This window comes from Corvus brachyrhynchos, unplaced genomic scaffold (genome assembly GCF_000691975.1).
Source record: "Corvus brachyrhynchos isolate BGI_N302 unplaced genomic scaffold, ASM69197v1 scaffold80, whole genome shotgun sequence".
Lineage (NCBI taxonomy): Eukaryota > Metazoa > Chordata > Aves > Passeriformes > Corvidae > Corvus > Corvus brachyrhynchos.
The window spans coordinates 4,228,428-4,249,148 of NW_008236769.1; the positions used below are offsets into that span (position 1 = coordinate 4,228,428).

At 38.4% G+C, this 20,721-nt stretch overlaps 1 protein-coding gene across 6 annotated transcripts in view; it reads left to right on the top strand.

Moving 5' to 3' along the window:
* Positions 1-6,345: 6,345 nt before the first annotated feature.
* The window catches only part of FAM184B (family with sequence similarity 184 member B), a 39,668-nt gene continuing 25,292 nt past the window's right edge, over positions 6,346-20,721 (top strand). For 3 of the 6 annotated variants that reach the window (XM_017727564.1, XM_017727566.1, XM_017727567.1), the window contains exon 1: positions 6,348-7,151. In XM_017727564.1, the coding sequence (XP_017583053.1) occupies positions 7,017-7,151 (135 nt within the window). In that variant the 5' untranslated portion in view covers positions 6,348-7,016. Of the gene's footprint in view, positions 7,152-20,721 lie in introns of all 6 variants that reach the window. The other 3 variants (XM_017727563.1, XM_017727565.1, XM_017727568.1) reach the window with 2 other exon arrangements.

Consider the following 20,721-nt stretch of genomic DNA (forward strand, 5'->3'; position numbering starts at 1 on the left):
CCACAACCGCAGAATGAATCGGGTTGGGGAAGAGCTCTGGGATCATTGAATCCAGGCTGTGACCAAACAGCGCCATGCCAACTAGACCCTGGCACTGAGTGCCACGTCCAGTCATTTCTTGAATACTTCAAAGGATGGTGACTTTACCATCTCCTTGGACAGTCTACTCACCCTTTCTGAAAGACTCACCCTGTCTAATTACCCTGTGAAAAAATTCCTCCTAATGTCCAACCTTAAGGTGGCGCATTTTGATACTATGTTCCCTGGTCCTATACCTGGTTGCCTGGGAGCAGATGCCGACTCCCATCTGAGTACAGCCTCCTTTCAGGTAGTTGTAAAGAGTGATAAGGTCCCCCTGAACCTCCTCCAGGCTAAACACCCCCAACTCCTTCAGCTGCTCCTCATGGGATTTGTGCTCTAAACCCTTCAGGGCGGGCTGTGAGGGAGAGGGATCGGCTGGGGCCGTGCGGGGCTGCGATTGCCCTCCGGCTGTCCCACGGCGGGAGCGGCTGCTCCGAAGCCCATACCACGTACCAGCCCTGCTGCGGCTCAGGAGAGGCGGGCGAGGGTTTCCAGAATTCCCTTGGACAAAGTAGTTAAGTACGCCTGACAGCCCCCGCCAGCCGCTCTCCCAAAGTCCTCTCCGGACGTGAGTACCAGGCAAAGTCAGTTCAGTCGGCTTTCCTAAACCGAAGCACGTGCGGCAGCAACCCGAGAAAGCTCAGCCGCCTTCTAAATAATAAAAGCTCTTCGAAACACCCGCTCCTCTGTATCCGCTGCGAGGGGGGCTGAGAAGGCGGACAGTGCGGATGCAATACCTATTTGTGCTCCTTCCAGACTGAATCTCTTACTAGTGGAAATTTCCCTCAAGTTTGCAAGCGTTTGTTGTGAACCTAATGCTTTCCCAGAAATCCTTTAACTTGAGAATAGTAATAAGCCCCGTATCTCATTAAAAACAGGAAAGATAACTATGCTCAAACCCCAGAGCTGCGTTACTGGTTACGGAACGTGCAGCGAGCATTTAGTGACGCATTTAACGAGGAACAAAACCGGGGGTGATTCGGTGAGGGGAAACATTCTGAGCATATATCAAGTACAGAGTTATAGACAGCATTCAAAGAAGTGAACACAAGCCGTGGACAGCAGAAACTTAAGGTGTTTGACGTCCATATGTGTTTGGGCTTAAAGGAAAAAAAAGTGCCTGATGGACGTCAAGAGATGACAGCTATTCAGTAAGGACAGGTGACAAACCATCAAAAGACCACTGGTCAAACAGGCAGGACCTGTCTTGAAGAAGGGTTATTTTTGTATAAGGAAAAAAAAAAAAAAAAAAAAAAAAAAAAAAAAAAAAAAAAAAAGAAAGAAAAACACTAGGGGTCAGTCTTGTTCTAGATCTGAATCTTCCTAGTGTTTCATTTAAGAAGCAGATTTTTATCAACCAAATAATTGGAATTATTTTCTCCTTACAATGGTGTCAAGGATTATGGGATATATATGAGCTGTGTGTGAAGAATGGAGGACAGCAGCAGAAGACAAAGTATTTTTTTTTAGATAAAAATAAGTTGTAAAATAATTTAACTATGTGGCAGAGGGCTTTTTTTTTTCCCTGACATATTATACTACCATGCATTTGTGTATGTTTAGAAAAGATACCTCCTTTTTAAAGGTGATTTTTATATTTTTTATTAACTTCTAAAACATATGGATCAGACCTAATCACAAAACCACTATAATCAACAGCAAATTCTCAGTAAGTTGAGCTTTTTTTTTTAAGGTTATATTTTGGGGGGAAATACAATGTGTAACAATCTTTCTATTTAATGTATTTTTACTGGATAATTACCTGTGTGTAGATTTTTTTCTGCAATAGAACCCCTGTCTGTTCACGGCCGAGAAGATGCAAACAGGAAGACAAGCAAACCTTTGTGATTCTTGTGGCGTTAAAAACACAAGACATTTATTTTAAGTGAAATAATAATGCAAACTGAATTATTTTTGATTCACATGTTTAGCAGCCTGTTTGTGCCTACCTGCATCTCAGGTCTAAAGAAGAGGACCTTCCCTGGGGAATACCTTATAGTCCGTTACGGTGGATGTCATCCAGGATGTGAGATTTATTTCTTCCAGACTGCTTTAAATATTTCTTCTAGGCTTTGTGTTTACAGGTAGGAATAGAAAATTCACAGTACAAATGATATTTCATGTGTAGGTAAATAACATGCTGAAGTAGGATCACAAATCCTGGCCATGTTTCTGTGATACTAGATACCTTGTTCAACTGATAGAAGTGTTGCTATTGTAGTTTTTACACCTTACCTTTCAGGGCCTTGACTGCACTAATCAGCCTTAACAAGCCCTGACCTGCCTCACCTGAGGCCTGAAGCCACAGCCTTTGCCTGTGGGCCCAGGAATCCATTCCAGCTCCGTCCTGCACCTTCTGTCCCTTTCTGAGTTAACTCTCAGGGCTCAGTAAAGACCAGCTGCTTCCTGAGGGATGGATATAATGACTGACTAGGAGGGCAAGGAGGTAATGAAGGCCCAGAGATTGTAGCCAGTGGGGTTTCACAGCTCTGTCCGGAAAGGAATGATGAAACTGAACCTTGGATGGTGCTCCAGTCTCTGGAGGACAATGCACTCTCCTCATTCCAGCTTTTTTCCCTTATCTGCCATGGTCTACTTCTGACTCACTGTTCTAGATCCTTTCTCTTTCCTTTGTCAGTCCTGTTATATGAGCAAATACAGTGCCACAGGGTAAGCCAAATTTGCTGTGTGCCAGGGACATTGTGGTAATATTAGATGCAGGACATTGGATAAAAAATGGGTTGCAAAAAATGGAAGTTGATGCTATTCTGTTTGGTGTTTGAGGGCTTTTATATCTGATGTGTCTGGTTGGTTCCAGTTTCCATATTTAAAACATAAGCACAGTAATGTTTCATCCGTAATTAGGCCATCATTATGCAATAGAATTAGAGCTTATGTCCATCTCATTCCTCCAAAACTTGCATATATGTAAGTCAGCTGTAAAATTGTATATACGTTTTTGAATAGTTGCTTTTTTTAGTCAATGAGGAAATCAGTAGTCCTTCTGCTCTTTTTGGAATCCTGTCTGGTTTATGAGGTGGGAAGAAATTAAAAATATAAAGTAGTTATATATAATATTTTTATATGTAATTATGTATAACGTGGGTAATTGCCCAAGATGTATCAGTGGCAACACTTTATATTTGTCATTTTTCTTGCACTCAATCCCAAAACAAGTTTTATTGGAAACGGGATAGTGAATCAGGTGAGCAGGATAATTTTTATGAGTCTTCTGACTGTTATTTTTATACTTATTTCCCTTTTTTTTTTTTTCCCTTGTAAAAAAAGGAGAAAATGCTTTCTAAATTCTCTGCTCTGTGGTCAAAAAGCTACTCTAGAACCAAAGTGAATGTAAGTGGAGATCAAAAATGAGGGTGGTGATTTAGGAATTGAATTAGAATCTCACTTAGGGGTGTGTCTTCCTTTGTTGACACAGTAACTTGAGAAGTTTGAAGTCAATTTTAATAATATAGCTTTTTCATTTGAAACATAGAATCACAGGAAGGTTTGAGTTGGCAGGGACCTTGAAGATCATCTAGTTCCTGCTGCCACCCCAGCACCACCAGCAGGGATGCCACCTACTAGCTCAGGTTGCCCAAGGTCCCATCCAATCAGTTCTGACATAACATGACAGTTAATGACTAACTGTATTGTTCTACCATTTTCAAAGGCAAGCTTTATTGGACTGCAAAAGAGCAGTAGAGTGTAATCCAGGGGATCAGTTTAGCTTTGCTCTTGTGTATTAAAAAAAAAAATCTCTCTGAGCTCAGTAGTACCGGTATTCAGACTAAGAGTGAAAGAATTGGGCCGTATTAATTGTGTTCTGGGAAAGCTGTTTGTAATGTGTTAAACAAAGCTGCAAACTTATGTATTAAGCATTTGCAATAGGAATATCTTTTTTTATGTCTTGAAATTTGAGGGTGTGGCTCCTTTAATAGTAGCTAGTCAGGAGATTGCAGAAGTTATATAGTCTGCATATTCAACAAGCAGGAGATATCAAAAATGGAAGGTTTATAGTCTTTTGCTCATGTATGATTTTCATTTTTTTTTTTTATTAAAAGGAAATTAGTTAATATAGCCAAACCTGTGTACAGTTAATAAAAAACTTATAAAAACTGTAGTGACATGACCACCTTCTCTCACAATTTATTGAAAACTAAGTTAGCAATAATAATTCAAGCAGGAGTGTATGCATTTTCTGGTTATACTTTTGATTTTTATTTTAAACTGTCTTTGCCATCTACTGCCCCAAGTTCACAAACACTCTGTAATCTACGTATGTTCAATGTGATTCTGACAAACCCCGTATTTGTATACTTGCTTTGTGACATCCTTGTTTTGTCATCTTATTTATAGATCAGTTAGAAGAGAAAAATGTTAAATGCTCATTGAAACATTCTGGCATTATCTGCTGAAATTATGTTATTGAAACTAAGTTGGTTTTTTTTGTTTTCTGAGTAATGGAACTAATGAACTTGAGTCACCTGTAAATTTATGTTCTATTGTTGCATTTTCTGGTGCACAACATCTGATTGAAACTTTTCCGGTGTTTGAAGTATTGCCTGAAGAGTCTTGTCTGGACTAAGAATACTTTACCAGTGACCAATTATGTTCTGCTAAAACATTATTTTGTACCAAAGCCTCAAGTTCTTTCACTCTAATTCCCCAAAATTCATAAACAGCCTGCTTGAAGATATCGCAGTAGTTTATTCATTTTCCAATGTGCCTGAATATCTGTGCTATTCTTCTCTGCTATGCCCATATAGATGTCTCAAGTCTCTATCCACCCCTGCATCCAGGTCTAGTGTGTCCTCTGCTGTTTAGTAGAACAACCATGAATGTTACTGTCCACCTGTGTGATAACACAGGTAACTTCTTGTAAGTACTTGTAAAAGCTTTTGCCATTTTCTCAATTTTCTTTGTATTTTCACTTAGTTTGTTCTATTTTTGCTGAGGAAACTGTGTGTTAGGACTTTGCTCCAGCCCTTGCTCTTCTCTTGATTGTCCTAATAAACTTGTCAATTTAGTCAAAACTTTACATATCATTAAATTCCTAGGCTTTTTCTCGAATTGATGAATTGAGAGAAGGTATTATAAAATATTACCCGCGTTAAACTTATGTGTGAGTACATGTCTTGTCAGATGTCAGACAGCTGGTAGTGGCATGTCCTTATGTCCTAGTCACAAAAGAAGTTCCAGCAGCATCTTGGACACTAGTGCCAGTGAATAAAGAAACTGTGCTTTGTCGTTCCTTTGTCCAAGGATCTGTTTCTTGCCTTTTCTTATCAATATTCTTTCTGAGCAAAACACCATTTCCCTGCTTAGCATCTCCCAGCAACTGTGATCATTTTCATTTGTACACTGCATTTCTCAGTCTTCATTTCATCTCATTCCTGGAGTGAAGATTCTTTCTGCCCCTGGAGATTTAGAGTATCTCCTTTTCTCCCAGCAATCAAGGGTTTGGTTTCCCTGTCCCAAGGTCTTATCTTCTTACATCTTTACAATGTTCCTTCTCCCCAGTGCCTTGTAGGCATTCTTCTGCCGTGATCTTTTCCATTTAGGAGTGTTACTCTTAACAGTTCTTTGTCTCTCTTTGCTCTCACCAAGGTTTTTCTGTTTTCCTTCTGCCCTACCATTAACTGACACCAGACAATCCCCCTTCCCAATTCTGATAGTCCTCGGGAAGCTCTTTTTTTAAATCCACTACTAGCAAAGTGGAAGGTTCTCACCCAAGAAGGATGGCAAGTACTGGCAGGAGACCAGACTGGAGAGCTGCCTGCCTTTCCAGGTAGGGGCAGCAGGGAAGAAGCAGCCTTCATGGTCCCTCTGGCGGGACCTGAAATGGAGCCCTTGGCAGCTCCCTGGGGTCTCTCGTACTAGCTGCAGTGACACATTAAAGGGGTGTTGGGCAGCTCTTGGCTTCCCTTACCTGTTCTTTCTCCCTTTACCTCTTCTCTACCTCTCTTACTTCACCTTACCTGGCATTCTCCTACTTCTCCTTCTCTTCTAGACTTGTTTAAACGTGTTCACTAACAATTTTCTTTTCACATGACGCTTCACTGAAGCATTCTCTTAAAAAATCCCATTATCTTAATAGCTTGCCTCTTTTGTTTGTGCTGATTTTTCTGCCTTTTCTGTCCTTTTATTTATTTTACATGTACAAGCCTGATCTCTTTGAAACAGTGTGCACGTTGGCAAAAAAAAAAAAAAAAAAAAAAAAGAACTGAAATACTGTCAGTTTTCTTCAGGCACCTTTCCAGTGCATTTAGTGTAACTGAAGGGAACAGTCTCCTTGGATGAGGCAGGCAGGCTGGATCCTGGACACAGCTCCTGGGCTCAGTCGTGCTCATGTGCCCCTTGGCTCCACTCTGCTTTCAGCACAGCAGCAAAAACTGAGCAAAGATTTTCTTCATCACTTATGGGCCCATCCTGGTTTAGAGAGGATTGCCAAAATAGCAGAGCTTATAAAAGGTGCCAACATTCTCTTCTCAGATGACCTCTGCCATCTTTTGGCAGCTAAAAACGCAGCATGATTTAATCTTCAGGCAATCTCTACTACAACAGATCCCTGGCAATGTCTGTGCTACTGTCTCTAGGCTGGCTCAGCGTCTCCCGTGGGGAATTTGTAGCACCCAGCCGCTGGCGTCTTCTCCTGGCGGAAGCTCAACCATTTGAAGAGAAGGGGAGGAAAAAAAAAATCCCAATCAGGATGTTTGCACATGCTGTTCTCTGCCTGCTCGCCTGGGTGTTTTGCTGAAGGACTGGGACATCTGCAGAGAAGGGAGAGCGGCAGCGGCTGGAGCGTGCCCCGTTCGGGGCTGAAGTTCCTGCAGCGCCGGGGCTGTGAGTGCGCGCAGCCGGGAGGGGCGAGCAGCGGGGCCGGCTTCGCGCTACCCGGAGCGTACATAGACAGACGTGATTAAAATTCAAGCCTAATGGCCTCTGGAATAAACAACATTCAGCAGCCCGGGACTTGCAATGGATCTAAAGCCGCTCGCAGCAGCTCGGCAGAGGAGTGCAATCGGGAAATGCACCTGAAAATGTGCAAGAAGATTGCCCAGCTCACAAAGGTAAGTCTCGCTGCTGCAGTCTTTCCAGGGAGGTGAGGCTGCCCTGGCCAGGGGTGTCGGGGGTGTCTCGGAATTGTCTCCTCTGGTGCCCCTGTCTGAGAGGAGGGAAGAAAAACGGGTCCTCTCTTTTTAGGCTGTTGCCGAGAACATCGGTGTGCGCAAACTTCCCTCCAGTTCCCTCCAGTTCCCCCGCGGGGGCTACAGCCCATCCGTAGGGATTGCTTTTGTGGCAGACGATGGACACCTCGCACTGAACTGCTCTAATTACCCTGCGACCATAGCGAGAAGGGCTCCAGCTCCGCGAAGACGCGGGGTTTGTCTGGGAGCTGTTGGGAGGGATTGACAGTATCCACTTTTCGTCTAGAATTACGAAGACTGCAAGTAATTTGCATTTTATAGGTTCTCAAGTAATGTTGTTGCAAAGCTACAGCCAATGCGTGGTACTACAGTACAATACTACTCTTTGATGTGCAGCTAATTGTTCCTGATGTGCATAAGAAGAGATACTTTGAATGACATTTACAAAAGACAGGAGCTGGAGAAGAGGCAGGACTAAATTACGTCGTATATGGTACTTAAAACTTTTAGTCAATACTGAACTACTCTGTATTTTCCACACTATGTCAAGAAATAAGGAAAATATCTAGGAAATGGTAGTTACCTATTAACCTATTCTTATGCTGCATCTTTATCAGTGAGAAAAACTTGTTTACTACCCTTGTTTACCAATACAGCTTTTACATGTTCTGTAACCTCACTGCAATTGACAGAGACATATAAGCAATGAAAAAACATTGACTAAAAATACAGGCCAAAGAATAAGAAGTCATTCAGGTGTTCAAGTTAGAATGGCTTACTAGTTACAGTGCCATCATTTTCATCTCATGATAACTGTGTGTGATAATGTACATCATGTGTATCAATACATAAACAAGAGCTACCTCTAATTACATATGCTTCCTATTTTTTACTTACTGTACTATATCAATACTTACTTTACAGGTTCTTTGATTGTATGTTTGTTTAATAGTATTTGTGCACAGTAGGATCCTTACTTTTTGCCCATATGTTGCAAAATTTTATTGCAGTGGTTTTTCAGATGTCTTTTGCTAAATTTCTACTATTAAAGTATGTGTGGGTTGTTTTCTTTACTTTTAATAGAATTTCCCCTCTAGATGCTTTTCAGTCATCTGAAATAAAGATGATTTATACCTGAAGCTCAAAAAAGTACTTCTGAAAAGCAAATCATTCTGTTTTGGAATGTGGCTTTTAAGAAGCAATTTTCTCTGCAATAACACTATACTTATTGAGAATTCATGGCACAACTGGAATTTAAATCATATGCTTTCCCTTCCGAATTCTGGGTAGACTAATGCAGTACCAGCAGCAAGCATGTAAGAAGCAAAGTCTGACGCCAGATCAGTTGAAAAATAGCTATATGGGAAATCTGTTATAATAATTTTTGGCCTGGGAATTTTGAGAGCTCCCTTTTAAAGCACTGTTTTCTTGATTATATTACAGTCAGAATGATTATAATAAAATCCCTCCTAAGTTTAAATGCCCCACAGTACTTTCCTTTTTTGTTTCTAACCTAGTATGCAATACTGCTATGTTGTTGCACAGCTGCAGCTTCCTGTCTCAGTGACTTTAGATTTTCATCAATGAGGAGATAATGATCTCATTACTCATCCACTCAGCGTTGTGCCAGGTGAGATGAATACAAAATGTGTAAATTAGGTATAAGATATAGATCTTCCATTCTGTTTGTTACATAGTCATTAGGGGCCTCCTCCTACTCTTAAAGGCAAAGGAGAAGTGCATAAAGGTATCAACAGGAACCAAACTGGGCAAGGCGATGAGTTCCTATCCTTGCATGTAGTGCTGATTATGTCTTCAGATGTTGGTTGATACAGGGAATCCCAACAGGTAATTTGGACAGAGACTCTGAGAGCTGCTCCCATTCCACTGCCCTGCTATCTCTGGTTTTGAAAAGGTAGAATAGAGGAAGTTTTCATACCTTCAGTCATACATTTTTCTGGTTTGCACATTTTTGACTGTAGCAGCAAAAAATACAAACTTTTAGCAATGTTTTGTTTGCTTTCGGCCACAGATTACTGGGTTTTGTAGCTCACTTCTCTTGAAATGAGTGTATTTGTATGGTATTCGATTGTAGCAGAATGCATGACTGTGTAGTAGTAATTAAGTAATACCAGAAATGAAGTTCAAACTCCTCCATCAGACGCTGGACCCGTGGCATGCTGTGTCATGCTTCCCAGTTCTTTGTATTTCTGTATCTGTTTAGCAATAACATGGAGTTTAAGAAGCATGGTGACTTTTGTAAGACGCTTTGGGTGTCACTCTCTGCTGCTTCAAGCTATGGATTTCTGACATCTACTGGTTATTAACAGGGTTTTCATGTGCTTATAGTTTCTCCAGATAGTCCTTTTCACTTGAAACAGGATGAGAAATTCTAATGAACTCTTGAAGAGGAGTGCTGAGGAAAGTGGATCAGCTTTCATTAACAAAGGCAGTTTGGACAGAGCCGACAAGAACTAGATATACTGCAGATATCCTTGCTATTCAGGCTTCTTTTCAAACCTCTGCCAGTGGGGCTCAAACCAAATCTGCTGTTCTGGACTGAGTTCTGAAACCAAGCCTAATATGAATAACTAGGAAGGTGATGGTAGCTGCTGATCAGAGAGCTACCTAAGCCACAAACTACTTCTGTTTCCTTCTTCGAAACAAGTTCCTGGATACCAATAGAGGGGTATTTTTTAACGAGAGAAGACAGTTATTCTCAAATACTTTTTTTCCTTCAGGGTTCATCTGACTCTATGTTGTGAATTTGGGAGCCTTGTTGTAAGAAGCACTTTTTAAATTGCAGTATTACTGGTCAAGTAGACTGTTACTGAACAAAAAGTCACGTAGTCTGGCAAGAATTTTGTGTATATATGTTGTATACTGTGAGTTGTAACAGAGGAAGAGAGTGCTCATGCAAGGAAAAGTTAATTGCTAGTAAAACACATGAACCCTCTTTTTCCTTCAGGGGAAAGAAATGTCAAAGGGAAGCAAGTGTGTTCCTCTTGTAGAAGCACCAGCATAGGCAGATGTTCCTTAATGACTCTGTGTGGAGCAGTTCAAAATGTTACATATTCTGACTGCCTATCACCAGCAGTGACTAGGAGGTTTAGCCCCTCAGCTCAGTCAGCAAGATAGAAAATATGACCATTATTTTATAAGCTGCAGTGGAAAATCAGCCAGAAAAGCAAAACCCACTTTCCTTAGTTGTTTAAGGGAGGGATGGCTGATTTTGCACAAAAAGTATGCTCATATTTAGTTCTGTTAGCTTCACTCTTGTGGGCAGAAATTTACGGAAGAATTAGCAGGTGACCTGGTGCGTGTGTGAGGGCATAGACTGTTTACACCACTTCAGTGTCTTGTAGCAGGGCTGTATATTAGAACTTTAACCTTTCCTGATTTATTTGCCATAAAGCTATCAGCCATTTTTTGGGTTTAGAAGTGAAATATGATCAAGTTATAATGGTTTATTCTGGAAGCATGTAACAGCTGGGTAACCCTTAACAGAGCACTTCTGTGGTCTATTCATGTTTGTGTTGAAATATGTTGCCTTTTTCACATAGTTTAAGTTTATTGACCTTGTTTACTATGATGTGTTAATGGTACTTAGTGACCAATGCTTACAGTGGTTCAGCTGTTCTGCAGTTAGTTATTACGCTACCAGAGCTCTCCTGTGTGCTTGAGGCTTTTTGATCTCAGGTCTCTAGAGAGTATTCAACATTCTACAGAAATGAAGCAAAATAGAATAGAATAAAAACTAGGATCATGGTTTTGGAGCAACAGTATTTTTCCTTTGCACAAGGAATATAAAAAATTATTTCCGTGTAGGCAAATAGAGAGAATCTATTTATAAAACTGCTTAAATTATGTGCTAACAAGACCAAAAAAATCAGCTATCAATAGCCCCAGGTACTTTATGATATATTTGTTTTCATTATTTTTGTGTAAAATTTGCTATCAGGATTTCAAAGCTAGCATTATTTTTGCCTATGAGGTGACAAGAATGTGCAGGCTAAAATTCCTTAACTTGTCACCACTGTGTTTTTCCTTACAGAAAGTTCCTCCCTTAAAGAAAATCCTGGATTATTAAATGCATGTGCAATGTCATAAAATTGTGTTGATCAGCTGGTCAAAAGCAGTATTACAGCCATACTTCTATTAGGAAAAAATCTAGTATCTTGTTTGGATGGGTAGAAGCTATCATTTAAATGAATCCAAGGTATAAGAATGACATCTATGTATGGAATTACTTCCCTATCATACAAATTTGGCACTAATTGTACCAGGTTTGCAGAAAATCTGATGGTCTTAGTAATTGACAACTCAAGACTAATTTATAATGGAGAGTACATAATAAATTCAAGTTTCTTTATCGAAGAATCCTAGTTAATGTTTATATACAACATGTTTTGCATATTATTAGTATGCAAATTACAGGCAATAGGTAATAAATATCTAATGATCCATTAATTGCACAGAAGAAAATTGCAAGCTTATAGCTTTTTCGTCTTCTTTCTTTTTTTATGGTAATATTTAAAAGTACCTTTTTCAGTGACACTATAATAGTACCCCTCTCTTAATATTTCCTTTAACCAGTATGTACATGCCAATGTTTTACAATTGCGAAAATTATACCCAAATTAGAAGTTAGTGCCAAGTCAGTTGAAGACATTCTTATGTAAACATTTTGAGATTTTTTTTAGGCTTTTGAACACTCCAGCATTGAATACTGTATATAAAGTCCTTTTTTTCCATGAAGTATCATGTTCTTTCCCCCCCACCCCCAGCAGTCACGTCCTCATTAGTTAAAAGAGTGTCTATGTTTTATTAAAACAGCTGTAACACTGAGGTAGAACTCCCTCTGTTGCCACCTCTACAGTCACATCTTAACATGTTAAGTGTCTCACTGTTTTTCCTGCCTGTACACAACCACACTGTTTTTAGTCTGGTTCTGAAAACTACTGTTCTTTTAAGTAGGAGCAGACAGGCGTGTGAGTTTTGGAGGTTTTTTTGGGCTTGTGCTTAAAGCTGGCAGGAAGTCTGTGAATGTATTTAGTGCAGTACCAAGTCTGAGTTAATTTATCCAACCCCCGAGTGGGGCACAATAGCTCCAACTTCGCTGTGCTAGTTCAAACTTGGCATTTTACTTAATGTATATTCATTTGTCTTCCAAAGCTTGGAGACAGCAGAACACACATAACTATTACTGAGGAAACAGTGTCTTTATTTCTTAAAGAAACTACAAACTGACTGTCTACTTTCAAATAGGGATTTTTTTTTTTTCTTTTTTTCTTAAGATAATGACCTGGGTGAAATTCTTCTGAAGGAAGATTATATGTTTTAATGTGGCTGTCACTCAGAACTTTGTCTGACTTGATTTTTAGGCACTTAAAATACAGCTTTAACTTCAAACAGGTTACTACCAGAGAAGTCTTCTGTTTTAATTATCTTTGGAAGCTACAGCATCCAGCTATGCCTAACCACTGACTGGTTGTAACTATATAACCCTCTTAGAGCATTATAGAAGAGCTACCTTTAAATGTAAGTATGAGACTACAGTTAATTGTTTTACTTTTTTTCATTCAGCAAGAGACAACTACTAGAATTTGATAACAAAGCTGGTTGGAACTATAGCTAGTACTTTTATATGTTTTTACTAAATGCTGATATACCTTAGTATTTCATAAGAATAATGAATTGTCTGTAGACTATAGGACATTGCAATGCAACTTGGTACATTGCCATTACACTCTTTGCAGACTGCTTCCACTTTTTCTGCTGATAAATGGTGGTTAAACCTTCTTGGTTTTGTGATCATTGATGCAATCCCAGAAGGTGTCCCACATATGCTTAATAAGAATATCTTCCTGGAATGGGAATGTGAGTAGTGGCTGTATTCAATCTAGCTTCATTTTACTGTTACAAATGTTTGTGTAAAAATGTCCTGGATACACAAGTAATAGTGTAGTATTATGATGTGTATTGTTATGTAGCCCTTTAGCTTCATAACACTGTGTTGACTTGGGCTCCAGTGACGCTGCTTTGAAAGTGAGGAGAAAAATGGAAAGAAAAATATCTTTTTAAAATATCTTTTAAAAAACACTTTGATTCTGATGGTGCCCAGAGAGTTACAGGAATATGACATGCATCTGGTGCTCTTGCCTAAAGTGTTTTCATTGCCTGCATTGATCTGTGAGATTTTCCAAAGATTGGCAGAGTATCTTAATCCTTCCTAGCCCTAACTAGATTTTTATTCAATACATTTTACAATCACTTCTTGAATCCCTGTGATCTTTTAGTTGAATTTGCTTACAGCAGCAAGAACTTCAATCTTGGTGCCAGCAAGAACTGGTGTTAAAAATTCATAGATATCTGAGGGTTCTGGTGGTTTCTTTTCTTAATTAGCAAAGTATCTAGAATGTATAAAGAAATCTTTTAAATTTTAAAAAATCCTCTCTGAGAATGCAAACTACAGGAGAGTAAGAATTTGATCCAATCTGTGTAATGCTTTAGTTTGGATTAGGAAGAAACAAGACTCATTTTATCTATGTTTATCACAGGTCTACATAAAGGGCAAAACTTGCAATGAACACTGTGTTTTAAATAAATTATAATATTTGTCTCTACAAAAATATGTATTTGTTTGGGAAAAATCTATTTCACCTCAAGCTGTAATTAAATCAACAGTTCTACAGTTTATATTTTCAAGACTTCCAAATTCTACTATATTTAAATTAAATACTTGGTAAAATGGGAATCAAGTGAGAGCTTACTTGACAAGTCTCTTTGGGTACTGTATTTCTTGTAAAATTGGACAATGTTACTTTACCTTAATCTGCAAATCAGAAAGGTGTTTTGGAAGCATAAAATTTCAGGTAAATATCTAGAATAATTTAAAAAACCAACCAAACAAAACTTTTGAAAGCACTGAATATATGTCTGCCATTTAGACTCGTTAAAGTTCTTTAAAAGTCTGGGATGTAATGAAACATTTCACAAAATAGAGTGTTATTTTGGCAAATGAGTTTTATCACCACTGTACTTAAATCTGGTTGATGAGATGGATTAACTCCTGTTTTTGAAGCATAATAGAGATCAAACTTCTATGAGTTTTAGATAGGTTTATATCCTAGAAGAGCTTGATATGCAAAAAAAACCAGAGCTAAATTATCAGTGAATTTCATGCAAATGAGGTCTTCGTTCCCCTTCTACTTACACAGAATTGGCAACTTCACTTGTGTACTAAAAATTCAACTGGTCTACAGTGACAACAATGGACAGAGGACATAGATATAAATGTGTCAGAGAGATCCTCTACTTCTTGCACTTTATACATCTGAAAGAGCTTCCCAAGATAAAGTTGAACTTGTCCAAGACTGTAATAGCCTAAGATTTACAGGGATATGTGAGATCTTAAGGAGTTAAGCAAGCATTTCACCAAGACAGAGCCTGCAAAATGTGAAGAGAAAGATCTCTGGAATCAAACGATTTGGCATTTCTGCTTGCCTACATACGTGTGTGTGTTTATTGACATTGATTTTTCAGTGTCCAAGCATGATCTTTTCAAGTGTTTTCATCTAGTTCTGTGGTTTTTAATAGACAGACATTTGACCTAATTTAGCTTTTACTGAAAAGTAATGTGATCCTCTGACAACATTTGAATACAGCTCAACCTGATAAATATGCTCAAGATGAATTCGAATCACCTCACGGATAACAAAGTAGAAATATATTTCATGTAAATGTTATGCTGACTGATTTTATTTATTCTAGCTCTTAATTGCATACAGAATCTACAAAAAATAATAATGTGTTTTGAAAAATTATTTCAAGTATATGTAGAAAAGGATTTTGACATATAAGATACAACATGAGCCAGGAGCTGTAAAAAAGATTTACAACATCATAATGTAGGGAGGCAGATACTACAAAGATCTGGGCTAGATCTTGCATCATCTCACATAGTAGGTAATGACCTGGAAGTAAAAATAAACAACACATTAAAATTAATAGATTTTACTAATTGAAAGAGAGTCATAAACATCTAAACAAAATGGAAGGAAATAAGGAATTTAGATGGAAGATAAAATAAACTGCATTCAGTTAATAAACACCCAATATCTGTTTTGGTTTGTAAATTGTTGGTAAAACAGCATGAAATGGGTATATAGAAATGGAGTCAGTATGAAGTGAGACACTAGTGCAGGATAGAGAGAAACCCCAGAGAACAGGCAATTTATCAGTTTCAGCCTCTGATATGAAAACTCTTTTCCCTTTGCATGGGACTCTCAGCTCTGTAGAAGAAGGGAGAGCTGGAAGTGGGATATGCAAAAGAGATATAAACCCATGAAGCAATTTCACTTCTGTTCCCCAATTTAGACATCTGTGTTGGGAAAGAAAATATTGTCCTTTGGAGGAACCTGTCTTTTTCCTTTGACTAACCTGGATTAGATGTGTGATGAAGTAATGGACGATGTTGGGTGAGATGAATCCCCTCTTGTATGCAGGAAACATCTTCCTGAGAATGAAACAAGTAGAGTTTCTCCAGTCATCTCCTTGCAGTAATTACTAGTGGCCTCCTCAGACCTCCTTCTGTGGTAGCTGTTTTTCAGAACCACCAGTTTCTCTCAGAATTTCCATGTCAGATCTGGAGAAGTCTTTAATGTTTCCTTAACTGTTTAGGAAGAGCTATTTCTTGCCATGCTGATGAGGCACTGCTTACAACCAGTCATAGCAGATGGATTTGTGACCAGTGTAAAGAGAAGGGATTGAAGTTGAGTCGGTTTTATTGAACAGTTCCAGAAGCAATTTCAGCAGCAAACTGCCTGTGATTTTCCCAGCAGAGGAGTCTCTTTCTAGAATTAACTTCTGTGATTCTACAATATATTTTTGTTTTGCTGAAATTGTTGGGATGTAGCATTGGTGCCCAATACGTTGTTTCTATACAGATAGCACAAAAAGTTGTTAGACAAACAAATTCAGTAATTCTGGAGACATTTTTGGGGTTTGTACAACACAGATTAGACTTGTGACACTTATTGCGGTCAAGACACTTATTGGACTCCCAATTAACTTTTGCGATTCTACAGCCTATTTTTCCTTTCCTGAAATTATTGGTGCCTTTTTTGGCACCTGCTCTGCTTGTGGAAATATTCTTGCAATATAGTTTTACCTTCCTAATTCTTAAATTGCCTGGCAGTTATTCTGTTTAGCTTATTAGAAACTGTAAAATACAGATGAGGGACAGCTGGATGTCTCTTTAGTAAAATTTAGGCCAGAGCTCATTTTATGTTAGATGACACTTGAGAGATTGAGTGCAATACCTAAACCACTAAACTACGATTTTCTGTGCTCAGTATTACACTACACTAAGCAGAAAAATAAGAAGGTAAAAAAATGGGACCAAATAAATGTACCTGTGTTATTTTCTTGTATTAGATTTAAACTAAAGGGGGGAGGGAAGCAAAAGGAGTGGCAGAAAAAGTCAAAAACTGTGCCAAAATATATTAGAAACTTGTAGACATTTTATGTTTATACTTTCTTGATACATTTTAGTATTTCATTGTATTTTTTGGACTGACTGTAATACATGGTATGTGTAGGAAAAGGGGCAACATATTCAAATCTGAAGAATGTAAGATCAACTTGCCCTCCTCTACTGTGTATCTCTAGATAAGGAAAGCCTGTGGGGCATTCAGGAGGGTGACACACTGCACCATGAGCTTCTGCCCAAGAGACATCAGATCATGTAAACACAGGCGGATCTCATACAGAGCCATTGGCTACCTCTGTGCTGCACCACATCACCATTCTGGGGTCTGAAGGGCTTTATTATCATGGATGCAAGGATATAGATTTACCTTGAAATAAAAGAGAACCCTCTGGAGCAAAATCCTATTTTATTATAGTAATTAGTGTTCATTCTGGTGCAGGATACCAGCAATACACCTCTTCTGAAACACTTTGGGATGTTTGGAGTGACAATTGTTTTAAAGCTTTTCTTATACTACACGACACTACATATGTGTTTATGTTATCAACAGTTGCTGTAAGTATTTGGATGCATGAAATTATTCCTGTGATTTCAGGGAACCACAGAGAATGAAAGGAGAGAGGTGAGACTTAGTTCTTTAGGTCCCAGGTCATACCTTAGAGCAGTATCATTTATAATTTATCACCTATGTATGAAATCAGCTTAGGTGTAAAACTAGATCAGCACTGTAGGTAATCATAGCCTAGGCCTGTACCTTAATTAAAAGACATTATTCTTCAGTGTTAGAACATGGGAGACAGGTTAGAGTATTAATTAATTAATAAATTGTGGGAGATGGGTTTATTTTCTAGAAAGCCTTTACAGTTGGTGACAAAGGAGGCTAAGGCATAGAGGAGCCATTTGTTTAAATAACCAAAGCTGATTTTGATAATTTCTCTGTCCTTTGCTTTTAAAGAGACCATTTAAGGCTGACATGTTTATCAGTACCTCACTTTGCTTTGGTCTGGTTGGCAAGTAGACAAAGATGAGTTCAAAGAAACAAGTTCACCTGCTAGTGAAGACAAGATGCTGCTGCTACTAGTGAAAAGGAGATGATGCATAGAGTCAGCTGGCATCAGTTAGCCTGTAAAAAACTTCCTCCTCAGTAATAGAAGTTTGTCTCCTTCCCTGCTTTGTGTTGAGTGCTGCTGGGAGTACCCTGTTTGGCATCCCCATCCAGGGCCTTTTCTCATTCTTTTGTTTCTTTTTTTTTTTTTTTGTCAGGAGGGCTTTGTGTCTACTAGCTTGGGCCTGAAGGAAGGACACTTACGATCATTTGCTTTTCTTCGATTCATCTTAACGTCCTCACTCCTCACCTTCCCTACCAAATTGTTCTGCTTCCTATTCAGCTAGAAAAGCAACCTGCTAGAACCATTTTTTTCATTATGATAGTCAGGTTCCTCTAAGAATAGTATTTAACACTACTGTAGGAAGAGAATCTTTTTTTATTTCAGTGCTTTAGCTCTGTCTTCACTGTTGAGGTGCAGTTGAATGTTTCCTTTTTTTTTTTTTCCTTGTTTGTTTGTTATTTTACATCACCATAAGGAAAATGAGAAAGGAAATGTTATTTAGATTTACAGCATTTGGAGGATAAAATGGGACAAATAAGAATTATTTGCATTCACTGCACTCTTCATATTCAAGTCTATGTGTGTAATAGTGTTTCTACCAACCTGCCATACAACACTCAGGTGCTATAAATTCAACAGTGTTTCCCAATCCATTTGGTTTTGGAGAACTGTAAGGAGGCAGAAGCCATTGGTATTATGCTAATGCCTCCAAGAGCAGTGATGTGCTCTTTTCATTTGAAAGCTATTCTGTCTGTACTGTCAAACAATCAGTTTTAGAGCTGCTTATTGAAAGCTGTTTATCAACACAACTGTTAAGAGATTTATACATTAGTGTACATTAGTGTACACTCACAAGGCACAGGTCTGAAATAATTTTTCAGCACATAAAGCACCGGATTCATCTCGTATAACTGCAGTCTTCAAAATGAGGTATCTGGAATAGGAATATAGTAGCTGTATTCAGTAGGGAGTGAAAGGCTTGTGTGAAGGGCTTAAATTTCATAAAGTACAGAGCAGCAGCCGTCTCAAAATTAAATCTTTTAAGAAGGTTAAGATATGGAAGAGTCAGTTTCAGCACTCAAGCTTGAAGATTAAATTTAAGGGCATGCAGGTCAAAATGCTTCATTGTGGTTCTAGCCACTACTGAACAGTGTGCAGGAATAATAGGTGGGGCAGGGAGCCCAGTTTCTTCCATTGTTTTAGATAACTCACTTAACATGCTGGTGGTAGTCTAATGCTTAGTGGAATTTGGGAAACCTGTATGAGAGAGTCAGATTTTAGAGGCAACCTGAACACAGCATAGTATGAGACAGGCCATGGTGATTTACTAGATAAATTTATCATTGAGTGAAAGACTGAGTCACAAAAGCTAGATGTTCATTTCTGTTTTACTGGTGGAATGAAATATAGAAATATGATCATCAGCATCTGGCCTAGCTAACTGAAGAGTTGCCCAACCTAATTACTGGTCACTGGAAAAAAAAAAAAGTGTGGAAAACGTGGGCAAGATTAATCTTCCTGGAGTCTTAATGTCTGTCTCCTGAATTGATAAGAGCTGTTCATGGAGTGATTTTAGTTAGTGATATGAAGAAATCTGCTCAGTATACTGTAACTATTTCCATTTCAAAGGAAAATGGTTAAAAATAACAGAGAAGAATTAATGGCTTGTAATCTAAGGCCCCAGAATATACCTATCTAAATGTAGATAATAACTTCTTATCTCATATACTTCTGAAATATGATGCTGTTACTCTATTTTGTCAAATGTTTATCCAGAAATATATTCAGACCATGTTTTGTATTTGTGACTTTTTAAGGCTTCTGTACCTAATTCATTACAGCCAGGGAGGAAGTTGACTACTCACAAGATATATTAGTGTGTTTGCTTTCATTTATGGTTGATTGAAATTCAATATGTTATTCATATACAGATAGCACAAAAAGTGGTAGGACATAGATAAACAAATTCAATAATGCTGAAGACATCTTCGGGACTTATATAACACATTGCAGGCTTCTGACACTTATTCTGGTCAAGACACTTATTGGACTCTCAATTGAGACTTGCCCTGATGAAGGCTTGAAGATTATAGGGCTGCAATTCTAGCATAATTGTGACCTTGTTTCTGTATTTATTTATTTATCTACTTACTTAAGGCTACGATTTTCTTAAACACTGTCTAAAAATCTTTTGATTAACTTCTGTGGGCTCAGGCCAGACTGAAAATGTCTGTCAAACTTGTGTAAAGATTCCAAACCTATTTTTTTAGGGCAGTAATTTATCCCTAAAAACCCCTAACCAACCAAGCAAGTGGAAAACCTTCTTACATAATGTGTTGTTCTCCTTGAGTTAGATAACTACGTCCAGTAGAAACTGGATTAGCCCCCATACGTCTTAGTGGAGATCTGAAAAGACAAGCATGTGTCTTTTCAAGGCAGTTACTTGTTGTGCAATTATGTGTAGCTGTCCTGTAAATTTAACATGGACATTTACTCTTCATTTCAGACTACCATGGGCTTTTAATTGCATTTTATTTTTGAAAAAATAGTAGGGTGCTTGTACAACAGCTTCTGTGAGAGATATTTGGTGTATGTTGTGGTAAAAGATGAAGCCTGCTTAGGGTAATAATGTCTTACAGTCGTGAAAATTATTATTCTGCATTTTTTAAAAGAAAATAAAACATTACAGGGTTTAAATCAGTTGTTTGGAAAAATTACTTATTGTCATCAGAGAGTCGCTTGGATCTGCTAAAAGCTGTTTTGAGATTTATAGCTGTTACTGAAATGATGGGGAAAAACCCTGAAACGCATTGCCTGAACACTTCCCAGAATCAAGTCAAAAGATGCTTGCAGTCAGGTAATACCTACCTTGAATGCTGACCAAACGAAC